The sequence below is a fragment of the Oncorhynchus kisutch genome, unplaced genomic scaffold, assembly GCF_002021735.2.
Source record: "Oncorhynchus kisutch isolate 150728-3 unplaced genomic scaffold, Okis_V2 scaffold3002, whole genome shotgun sequence".
Taxonomy (NCBI): Eukaryota; Metazoa; Chordata; class Actinopteri; order Salmoniformes; family Salmonidae; genus Oncorhynchus; species Oncorhynchus kisutch.
The window spans coordinates 1-12500 of record NW_022264947.1 but is presented as its reverse complement, the minus strand read 5'-3'; the positions used below and the strand labels follow the sequence as shown (position 1 = coordinate 12500).

At 46.8% G+C, this 12500-nt stretch overlaps 1 protein-coding gene across 1 annotated transcript in view; it reads left to right on the top strand.

Moving 5' to 3' along the window:
- LOC109886190 (asc-type amino acid transporter 1) overlaps nucleotides 1-12389 on the top strand; it is a gene marked incomplete at its 3' end in the record, with an annotated part of 27550 nt that extends 15161 nt beyond the window's left edge. Inside the window, exons 2-3 of the mRNA XM_031820087.1 lie at nucleotides 7573-7777; nucleotides 12238-12389. Coding sequence (XP_031675947.1) covers nucleotides 7573-7777; nucleotides 12238-12389 — 357 coding nt within the window. The remainder of the gene's footprint in view (nucleotides 1-7572; nucleotides 7778-12237) is intronic.
- Nucleotides 12390-12500: the final 111 nt, after the last annotated feature.

Sequence of the window (12500 nt, the reverse complement as noted above, 5' to 3'; positions counted from 1 at the left end):
TAGTAGCAGACCTCAGTGGATCAGATGATGATGTTGTGGACGTGGAAGGGATGGGTACCTCAGCCAGCCTCAGACACAGAGCCAGGGTTACACAGTGTAGTAGCAGACCTCAGACACAGAGCCAGGGTTACACAGTGTAGTAACAGGCCTCAGACACAGAGCCAGGGTTACACAGTGTAGTAGCAGACCTCAGTGGATCAGATGATGATGTTGTGGACGTGGAAGGGATGGGTACCTCAGCCAGCCTCAGACACAGAGCCAGGGTTACACAGTGTAGTAGCAGACCTCAGTGGATCAGATGATGATGTTGTGGACGTGGAAGGGATGAGTACCTCAGCCAGCCTCAGACACAGAGCCAGGGTTACACAGTGTAGTAACAGACCTCAGACACAGAGCCAGGGTTACACAGTGTAGTAGCAGACCTCAGACACAGAGCCAGGGTTAACCAGTGTAGTAGCAGACCTCAGTGGATCAGATGATGATGTTGTGGACGTGGAAGGGATGGGTACCTCAGCCAGCCTCAGACACAGAGCCAGGGTTACACAGTGTAGTAGCAGGCGTCAGACACAGAGCCAGGGTTACACAGTGTAGTAGCAGACCTCAGACACAGAGCCAGGGTTACACAGTGTAGTAGCAGACCTCAGTGGATCAGATGATGATGTTGTGGACGTGGAAGGGATGGGTACCTCAGCCAGCCTCAGACACAGAGCCAGGGTTACACAGTGTAGTAGCAGGCCTCAGACACAGAGCCAGGGTTACACAGTGTAGTAGCAGACCTCAGTGGGTCAGATGATGATGTTGTGGACGTGGAAGGGATGAGTACCTCAGCCAGCCTCAGACACAGAGCCAGGGTTACACAGTGTAGTAGCAGACCTCAGTGGATCAGATGATGATGTTGTGGACGTGGAAGGGATGGGTACCTCAGCCAGCCTCAGACACAGAGCCAGGGTTACACAGTGTAGTAGCAGACCTCAGTGTTAGCCAGGGTTACGTAGTGTAGTAACAGACCTCAGTGTTAGTCAGGGCTACGTTGTGTAGTAACAGGCCTCAGACACAGAGCCAGGGTTACACAGTGTAGTAGCAGACCTCAGTGTTAGCCAGGGTTACACAGTGTAGTAGCAGACCTCAGTGTTAGCCATGGTTACGTAGTGTAGTAACAGACCTCAGTGTTAGCCAGGGTTACACAGTGTAGTAGCAGACCTCAGTGTTAGCCAGGGTTACACAGTGTAGTAGCAGGCCTCAGACACAGAGCCAGGGATACACAGTGTAGTAACAGGCCTCAGACACAGAGCCAGGGTTACACAGTGTAGTAGCAGACCTCAGTGTTAGCCAGGGTTACGTAGTGTAGTAACAGGCCTCAGTGTTAGTCCAGGGTTACACAGTGTAGTAACATACCTCAGTGTTAGTCAGGGTTACGTAGTGTAGTAACAGACCTCAGTGTTAGCCAGGGTTACACAGTGTAGTAGCAGACCTCAGTGTTAGCCAGGGTTACGTAGTGTAGTAACAGACCTCAGTGTTAGTCAGGGTTACGTAGTGTAGTAACAGACCTCAGTGTTAGTCAGGGCTACGTAGTGTAGTAACAGACCTCAGTGTTAGTCAGGGCTACATAGTGTAGTAACAGACCTCAGTGTTAGTCCAGGGTTACACAGTGTAGTAGCAGACCTCAGTGTTAGTGAGGGTTACGTAGTGTAGTAACAGACCTCAGTGTTAGTCAGGGTTACACAGTGTAGTAACATACCTCAGTGTTAGCCAGGGTTACGTAGTGTAGTAACAGACCTCAGTGTTAGTCAGGGCTACGTAGTGTAGTAACAGACCTCAGTGTTAGCCAGCGTTACGTAGTGTAGTAACAGGCCTCAGTGTTAGTCCAGGGTTACGTAGTGTAGTAACAGACCTCAGTGTTAGTCAGGGTTACGTAGTGTAGTAACAGACCTCAGTGTTAGCCAGGGTTACACAGTGTAGTAACAGACCTCAGTGTTAGTCCAGGGTTAACCAGTGTAGTAACAGACCTCAGTGTTAGTCCAGGGTTACACAGTGTAGTAAACGACCTCAGTGTTAGTCCAGGGTTGCACAGTGTAGTAACAGACCTCAGTGTTAGTCCAGGGTTACACAGTGTAGTAACATACCTCAGTGTTAGCCAGGGTTACGTAGTGTAGTAACAGACCTCAGTGTTAGTCAGGTTTACGTAGTGTAGTAACAGACCTCAGTGTTAGTCAGGGTTACATAGTGTAGTAACAGACCTCAGTGTTAGTCCACGGTTACACAGTGTAGTAGCAGACCTCAGTGTTAGTCCAGGGTTACACAGTGTAGTAACAGACCTCAGTGTTAGTCAGGGTTACATAGTGTAGTAACAGACCTCAGTGTTAGTCCAGGGTTACGTAGTGTAGTAACAGACCTCAGTGTTAGTCAGGGTTACGTAGTGTAGTAACAGACCTCAGTGTTAGCCAGGGTTACGTAGTGTAGTAACATACCTCAGTGTTAGTCAGGGTTACGTAGTGTAGTAGCAGACCTCAGTGTTAGTCCAGGGTTACATAGTGTAGTAACAGACCTCAGTGTTAGTCAGGATTACGTAGTGTAGTAACAGACCTCAGTGTTAGTCCACGGTTACACATTGTAGTAGCAGATCTCAGTGTTAGTCCAGGGTTACACAGTGTAGTAACAGACCTCAGTGTTAGTCAGGGTTACATAGTGTAGTAACAGACCTCAGTGTTAGTCAGGGTTACGTAGTGTAGTAACATACCTCAGTGTTAGTCAGGGTTACGTATTGTAGTAACAGACCTCAGTGTTAGTCAGGGTTACGTAGTGTAGTAACAGACCTCAGTGTTAGCCAGGGTTACGTAGTGTAGTAACAGACCTCAGTGTTAGTCAGGGTTATGTAGTGTAGTAACAGACCTCAGTGTTAGTCAGGGTTACACAGTGTAGTAACAGACCTCAGTGTTAGTCAGGGTTACATAGTGTAGTAACAGACCTCAGACACAGAGCCAGGGTACACAGTGTATTAGCAGACCTCAGACACAGAGCCAGGGTTAACCAGTGTAGTAGCAGACCTCAGTGGATCAGATGATGATGTTGTGGACGTGGAAGGGATGGGTACCTCAGCCAGCCTCAGACACAGAGCCAGGGTTACACAGTGTAGTAGCAGGCGTCAGACACAGAGCCAGGGTTACACAGTGTAGTAGCAGACCTCAGACACAGAGCCAGGGTTACACAGTGTAGTAGCAGACCTCAGTGGATCAGATGATGATGTTGTGGACGTGGAAGGGATGGGTACCTCAGCCAGCCTCAGACACAGAGCCAGGGTTACACAGTGTAGTAGCAGGCCTCAGACACAGAGCCAGGGTTACACAGTGTAGTAGCAGACCTCAGTGGGTCAGATGATGATGTTGTGGACGTGGAAGGGATGAGTACCTCAGCCAGCCTCAGACACAGAGCCAGGGTTACACAGTGTAGTAGCAGACCTCAGTGGATCAGATGATGATGTTGTGGACGTGAAAGGGATGGGTACCTCAGCCAGCCTCAGACACAGAGCCAGGGTTACACAGTGTAGTAGCAGACCTCAGTGTTAGCCAGGGTTACGTAGTGTAGTAACAGACCTCAGTGTTAGTCAGGGCTACGTTGTGTAGTAACAGGCCTCAGACACAGAGCCAGGGTTACACAGTGTAGTAGCAGACCTCAGTGTTAGCCAGGGTTACACAGTGTAGTAGCAGGCCTCAGACACAGAGCCAGGGATACACAGTGTAGTAACAGGCCTCAGACACAGAGCCAGGGTTACACAGTGTAGTAGCAGACCTCAGTGTTAGCCAGGGTTACGTAGTGTAGTAACAGGCCTCAGTGTTAGTCCAGGGTTACACAGTGTAGTAACATACCTCAGTGTTAGTCAGGGTTACGTAGTGTAGTAACAGACCTCAGTGTTAGCCAGGGTTACACAGTGTAGTAGCAGACCTCAGTGTTAGCCAGGGTTACGTAGTGTAGTAACAGACCTCAGTGTTAGTCAGGGTTACGTAGTGTAGTAACAGACCTCAGTGTTAGTCAGGGCTACGTAGTGTAGTAACAGACCTCAGTGTTAGTCAGGGCTACATAGTGTAGTAACAGACCTCAGTGTTAGTCCAGGGTTACACAGTGTAGTAGCAGACCTCAGTGTTAGTGAGGGTTACGTAGTGTAGTAACAGACCTCAGTGTTAGTCAGGGTTACACAGTGTAGTAACATACCTCAGTGTTAGCCAGGGTTACGTAGTGTAGTAACAGACCTCAGTGTTAGTCAGGGCTACGTAGTGTAGTAACAGACCTCAGTGTTAGCCAGCGTTACGTAGTGTAGTAACAGGCCTCAGTGTTAGTCCAGGGTTACGTAGTGTAGTAACAGACCTCAGTGTTAGTCAGGGTTACGTAGTGTAGTAACAGACCTCAGTGTTAGCCAGGGTTACACAGTGTAGTAACAGACCTCAGTGTTAGTCCAGGGTTAACCAGTGTAGTAACAGACCTCAGTGTTAGTCCAGGGTTACACAGTGTAGTAAACGACCTCAGTGTTAGTCCAGGGTTGCACAGTGTAGTAACAGACCTCAGTGTTAGTCCAGGGTTACACAGTGTAGTAACATACCTCAGTGTTAGCCAGGGTTACGTAGTGTAGTAACAGACCTCAGTGTTAGTCAGGTTTACGTAGTGTAGTAACAGACCTCAGTGTTAGTCAGGGTTACATAGTGTAGTAACAGACCTCAGTGTTAGTCCACGGTTACACAGTGTAGTAGCAGACCTCAGTGTTAGTCCAGGGTTACACAGTGTAGTAACAGACCTCAGTGTTAGTCAGGGTTACATAGTGTAGTAACAGACCTCAGTGTTAGTCCAGGGTTACGTAGTGTAGTAACAGACCTCAGTGTTAGTCAGGGTTACGTAGTGTAGTAACAGACCTCAGTGTTAGCCAGGGTTACGTAGTGTAGTAACATACCTCAGTGTTAGTCAGGGTTACGTAGTGTAGTAGCAGACCTCAGTGTTAGTCCAGGGTTACATAGTGTAGTAACAGACCTCAGTGTTAGTCAGGATTACGTAGTGTAGTAACAGACCTCAGTGTTAGTCCACAGTTACACATTGTAGTAGCAGATCTCAGTGTTAGTCCAGGGTTACACAGTGTAGTAACAGACCTCAGTGTTAGTCAGGGTTACATAGTGTAGTAACAGACCTCAGTGTTAGTCAGGGTTACGTAGTGTAGTAACATACCTCAGTGTTAGTCAGGGTTACGTATTGTAGTAACAGACCTCAGTGTTAGTCAGGGTGACGTAGTGTAGTAACAGACCTCAGTGTTAGCCAGGGTTACATAGTGTAGTAACAGACCTCAGTGTTAGCCAGGGTTACGTAGTGTAGTAACAGACCTCAGTGTTAGTCAGGGTTATGTAGTGTAGTAACAGACCTCAGTGTTAGTCAGGGTTACACAGTGTAGTAACAGACCTCAGTGTTAGTCAGGGTTACATAGTGTAGTAACAGACCTCAGTGTTAGTCCAGGGTTACATAGTGTAGTAACAGACCTCAGTGTTAGTCAGGGTTACGTAGTGTAGTAACAGACCTCAGTGTTAGCCAGTAGTAACAGTCCAGTTCACTGACCCTGTAGAACAGAGACTAGAACATGGGGAACAGCACCAGAGACTAGGACATGGGAACAGCACCAGAGACTAGGACATGGGGAACAGCACCAGAGACTAGGACATGGGGAACAGCACCAGAGACTAGGACATGGGGAACAGCACCAGAGACTAGGACATGGGGAACAGCACCAGAGACTAGGACATGGGGAACAGCACCAGAGACTAGGACATGGGGAACAGCACCAGAGACTAGGACATGGGGAACAGCACCAGAGACTAGGACATGGGGAACAGCACCAGAGACTAGGACATGGGGAACAGCACCAGAGACTAGGACATGGGGAACAGCACCAGAGACTAGGACATGGGGAACAGCACCAGAGACTGGGACATGGTTAACAGCACCAGAGACTAGGACATGAGGAACAGCACCAGAGACTAGGACATGGGGAACAGCACCAGAGCTCCATGGTCATTTCAGGTCACTGTGGTTGTAACCCAGATCTGAAACAGCTGTGTGATGACTAGGGGGGGTTGTTTATCAAATTGATAACAGAAAACAGATTTTTCTTATGATAAACAACCCCACAACTATAAAAAAGCACAAGTGGACAAGACTGGGAGGTTGTTGAAGACCAACTATTAAATCAAATCTAAGTTTATTTGTCACATGCGCCGAATACAACAGGTGTAGTAGACCTCACAGTGAAATGCTTACTTACAGGCTCTAACCAATAGTGCCCAAAAAAAGTGTGTGTGTGTGTGTGTGTGTGTGTGTGTGTGTGTGTGTGTGTGTGTGTGTGTGTGTGTGTGTGTGTGTGTGTGTGTGTGTGTGTGTGTGTGTGTAGGTAAGTAAAGAAGTAAATCCACAGTATAAATACATTTGAAAATAAGAGTAGCAAGGCTCTATAGAGACACCTGTTAGTAGCAAGGCTCTATACAGACACCTGTTAGTAGCAAGCCTCTATACAGACACCTGTTAGTCTAGATATGAATGTATTTCTCCTCCCTCACATCAAGGGGACAGGACTGGGAGGTTGTTGAAGACCAACTATTAGAGTTGATGTGAATGTATTTCTCCTCCCTCACATCAAGGGGACAGGACTGGGAGGTTGTTGAAGACCAACTATTAGAGTTGATGTGAATGTATTTCTCCTCCCTCACAACAAGGGGACAGGACTGGGAGGTTGTTGAAGACCAACTATTAGAGTTGATGTGAATGTATTTCTCCTCCCTCACAACAAGGGGACGGGACTGGGAGGTTGTTGAAGACCAACTATTAGAGTTGATGTGAATGTATTTCTCCTCCCTCACAACAAGGGGACAGGACTGGGAGGTTGTTGAAGACCAACTATTAGAGTTGATGTGAATGTATTTCTCCTCCCTCACAACAAGGGGACAGGACTGAGAGGTTGTTGAAGACCAACTATTAGAGTTGATGTGAATGTATTTCTCCTCCCTCACAACAAGGGGACAGGACTGGGAGGTTGTTGAAGACCAACTATTAGAGTTGATGTGAATGTATTTCTCCTCCCTCACAACAAGGGGACAGGACTGGGAGGTTGTTGAAGACCAACTATTAGAGTTGATGTGAATGTATTTCTCCTCCCTCACAACAAGGGGACAGGACTGGGAGGTTGTTGAAGACCAACTATTAGAGTTGATGTGAATGTATTTCTCCTCCCTCACATCAAGGGGACAGGACTGGGAGGTTGTTGAAGACCAACTATTAGAGTTGATGTGAATGTATTTCTCCTCCCTCACAACAAGGGGACAGGACTGGGAGGTTGTTGAAGACCAACTATTAGAGTTGATGTGAATGTATTTCTCCTCCCTCACAACAAGGGGACAGGACTGGGAGGTTGTTGAAGACCAACTATTAGAGTTGATGTGAATGTATTTCTTCTCCCTCACATCAAGGGGACAGGACTGGGAGGTTGTTGAAGACCACAGGAAACTACTACACTTGATACTAATGTATCTGTCTGTCTCTCTTGTTCTCCAGGTAACATCATTGGTTCGGGGATATTCATCTCTCCTAAGGGTGTTTTGGAGCACGCTGGTTCGGTGGGTCTGTCCCTCATCGTATGGGTGTGCGGAGGGGGTATCTGCGCCCTGGGGTCCATGTGTTACGCTGAGCTGGGCGTCACCATTCCCAAGTCAGGGGGAGACTACTCCTACGTCACAGAGATATTCGGAGGACTGGTGGGGTACGTGTCTATTTTATGTCCACAATCCTGATTAGGGAACAACCCAGAAACCTTCCCAGAATTCCCAGGTTTTTTCAGAAATGTCCAGGGCCCGTCTCAGAGTAGAAGGGAAGGGCCTCCCTGGTGGCGCAGTGGTTAAGGGTCTCAGAGTAGAAGGGAAGGGCCTCCCGGGTGGCGCAGTGGTTAAGGGTCTCAGAGTAGAAGGGAAGGGCCTCCCGGGTGGCGCAGTGGTTAAGGGTCTCAGAGTAGAAGGGAAGGGCCTCACGGGTGGCGCAGTGGTTAAGGGTCTCAGAGTAGAAGGGAAGAATTTCATTCCAAAACACGATATATACATTTTCAGAAATGTTGGTTAATTGACCATTAAAACACATCTAGTGAAAGATATAGAGCTACTATTGTTTCATCTGACCACAACATGGACTAGTGAGAGGACTGGCAGGATTAATCTGACCACAACATGGACTAGTGAACAGACTGGCAGGATTAATCTGACCACAACATGGACTAGTGAACAGACTGGCAGGATTAATCTGACGAACAACATGGACTAGTGAGAGGACTGTCAGGATTAATCTGACCACAACATGGACTAGTGAACAGACTGGCAGGATTAATCTGACCACAACATGGACTAGTGAAAAGACTGGCAGGATTAATCTGACCACAACATGGACTAGTGAACAGACTGGCAGGATTAATCTGACGAACAACATGGACTAGTGAGAGGACTGGCAGGATTAATCTGACCACAACATGGACTAGTGAAAAGACTGGCAGGATTAATCTGACCACAACATGGACTAGTGAAAAGACTGGCAGGATTAATCTGACCACAACATAGATTAGTGAACAGACTGGCAGGATTAATCTGACCACAACATGGACTAGTGAGAGGACTGTCAGGATTAATCTGACCACAACATGGACTAGTGAGAGGACTGTCAGGATTAATCTGACCACAACATGGATTAGTGAACAGACTGGCAGGATTAATCTGACCACAACATAGATTAGTGAACAGACTGGCAGGATTAATCTGACCACAACATAGATTAGTGAAAAGACATCTGACCACAACATGGACTAGTATGATTAATCTGACCACAACACGGACTAGTGAGAGGATCTGCAGAGAGGAATGGGAGAAACTCCCCAAATACAGATGTGCCCAGCTTGTAGCATCATACCCAAGAAGACTGGAGGCTGTAATCGCTGCCTAAGGTGCTTCAACAAAGTACTGAGTAAAGGGTCTGAATACTGATGGAAATGTCATATTTCCGTTTTTTAATTTCTTTTAATGAATTTGCTCAAATTTCTAAAAACCTGTTTTTGCTTTGTTATTATGAGGTATTGTGTGTAAATCCATTTTATAATGAGGCTGTAATGTCACAAAATATGGAAAAAGTCAAGGGGTCTGAACACTTTCCGAATGCACTGTCTACAAAAGGACTAGGTATCACAGGCTCCAACAGGACTAGGTATCACAGGCTCCAACAGGACTAGGTATCACAGGCTCCAACAGGACTAGGTATCACAGGCTCCAACAGGACTAGAGATCACAGGCTCCAACAGGACTAGGTATCACAGGCTCCAACAGGACTAGGTATCACAGGTTCCAACAGGACTAGGTATCACAGGCTCCAACAGGACTAGAGATCACAGGCTCCAACAGGACCAGAGATCACAGGCTCCAACAGGACTAGGTATCACAGGCTCCAACAGGACCAGATATCACAGGCTCCAACAGGACCAGAGATCACAGGCTCCAACAGGACCAGACATCACAGGCTCCAACAGGACTAGGTATCACAGGCTCCAACAGGACCAGAGATCACAGGCTCCAACAGGACCAGATATCACAGGCTCCAACAGGACTAGGTATCACAGGCTCCAACAGGACTAGAGATCACAGGCTCCAACAGGACCAGAGATCACAGGCTCCAACAGGATCAGATATCACAGGCTCCAACAGGACAAGGCTAAATGCATCCTGATGCTCATTTTGTTAACAGGAGCCAACATGGCTGCAATAGAATGTTATTAAATGCATCCTGATGCTCATTTTGTTAACAGGAGCCAACATGGCTGCAATAGAATGTTATTAAATGCATCCTGATGCTCATTTTGTTAACAGGAGCCAACATGGCTGCAATAGAATGTTATTAAATGCATCCTGATGCTCATTTTGTTAACAGGAGCCAACATGGCTGCAATAGAATGTTATTAAATGGATCATGATGCAGAAACCTCAATGTCCCAACTCTCTAGATGGCAAAATGGCACCGACAGAAACGTTCGCCTCACTTCTAGTCCTTAGGAAACTATGCAGTATTTAGATGTTTTTGTGTATTATTTCCTACATTGTTAGCCCAGGAGATCTCAAGTGTTAATACGTACAGCCGGGAAGAACTATTGGATATCAGAGAGACGTCTTCTTACCAGCACTACGACCAGGAATACGACTTTCCCGAAGTGGATCCTTCGTCCCGAACCACCCAAGAGGCTAAGACAAAACAAAGTTGCCGCAGGAGAGGTAGACAGAGCGGCCTTCTGGTCAGGGTTCGGAGGCGCACACACCACGCACCTCTTCCGAGTATTTTACTCGCTAATGTCCAGTCTCTAGAAAACAAGGCAGATGGAATTAGGGCTAGTTGCGTTCCAGAGAGACCCTCGAGATTGTGACATACTCTGTTTCATGGAAACATGGCTCTTTGGGGACATGCTGTCCGAGTCGGTACAGCCACCGGGATTCTTTGTGCGTCTGCGCCGACAGGCATCTCTCAGGGAAGAAGAAAGGCGGGGGTGTATGTTTCATGATTAACGACTCATGGTGTAATTGTAACAACATACAGGAACTCAAGTCTTTCTGTTCACCAGACCTAGAATGCCGTCCGTATTATCTCCCAAGAGAATTCTCATCAGTTATTATGACTGGCTGGCAAAACTCTGGATCACTGCTACTCTAACTTACGCGATGCATACAAGGCCGTATTATCAGTACTCAGGGGGGAGAGAGACCATCTGATCTAAATAACTGGTCTTAGATCAGTACTCAAGGGGGAGAGAGACCGTCTGATCTAAATAACTGGTCTTAGATCAGTACTCAGGGGGCGATAGAGACCGTCTGATCTAAATAACTGGTCTTAGATCAGTACTCAGGGGGGAGAGAGACCGTCTGATCTAAACAACTGGTCTTAGATCAGTACTCAGGGGGAGAGAGAGACCATCTGATCTAAATAACTGGTCTCAGATCAGTACTCAGGGGGCGATAGAGACCGTCTGATCTAAACAACTGGTCTTAGATCAGTACTCAGGGGGCGATAGAGACCGTCTGATCTATATAACTGGTCTTAGATCAGTACTCAGGGGGCGATAGAGACCGTCTGATCTATATAACTGGTCTTAGATCAGTACTCAGGGGGAGAGAGAGACCGTCTGATCTAAATAACTGGTCTTAGATCAGTACTCAGGGGCGGGGGGGACCGTCTGATCTATATAACTGGTCTTAGATCAGTACTCAGGGGGGAGAGAGACAGTCTGATCTATATAACTGGTCTTAGATCAGTACTAAGGGGAGAGAGACCGTCTGATCTATATAACTGGTCTTAGATCAGTACTCAGGGGGCGATAGAGACCGTCTGATCTATATAACTGGTCTTAGATCAGTACTCAGGGGGCGATAGAGACCGTCTGATCTAAATAACTGGTCTTAGATCAGTACTCAGGGGGAGAGAGAGACCGTCTGATCTAAATAACTGGTCTTAGATCAGTACTCAGGGGCGGGGGGGACCGTCTGATCTATATAACTGGTCTTAGATCAGTACTCAGGGGGGAGAGAGACAGTCTGATCTATATAACTGGTCTTAGATCAGTACTAAGGGGAGAGAGACCGTCTGATCTATATAACTGGTCTTAGATCAGTACTAAGGGGAGAGAGACCGTCTGATCTAAATAACTGGTCTTAGATCAGTACTCAGGGGGGAGAGAGACAGTCTGATCTATATAACTGGTCTTAGATCAGTACTAAGGGGGAGAGACCGTCTGATCTAAATAACTGGTCTTAGATCAGTACTCAGGCGGGAGATACCGTATGAATACGGCCACAGATCCTGGTCCTTCCTTCGTTCCTCGTCTACATGTTGACCAGATGTAAAAAAGGGCCCTGTTTTAATGTGTAAAGTGGATTAGATATAAATCGTACTGGTCGTCCCCATGATACTCATTACAAGTGAGAGTCCATCAAAGATGTCACTCAGGTCTCCAAGGCAGGAGACTCTCGGAGTTCATGAAAAGGTCAAATAAGTCATTGAGTTTTCCCAGCACTCTCTACAACTGCCATACAATATAAACAATGTACAAGTCTACAGTTGATATGCATATTTTGACCTCGTCACCCTGACCGTCTACATACAAGTATAAATATATATAGTTTTAACAGTATATGTGCTGTCTTCCTATAGGTTCCTGCTCCTATGGAGCGCGGTTCTCATCATGTACCCCACCACCCTGGCTGTCATAGCTCTCACCTTCTCCAACTATGTCCTGCAGCCTGCCTTCCAGAACTGTGTCCCTCCATACTTGGCCACCAGGCTTCTCTCCACCATCTGCATATGTAAGTCCAGTATAATAAACACTATTTAGTTGTGGTATACTACAATAATGACTATTTAGTAGTAGTACTATAGTACAATAATGACTATTTAGTAGTAGTATACTACAATAA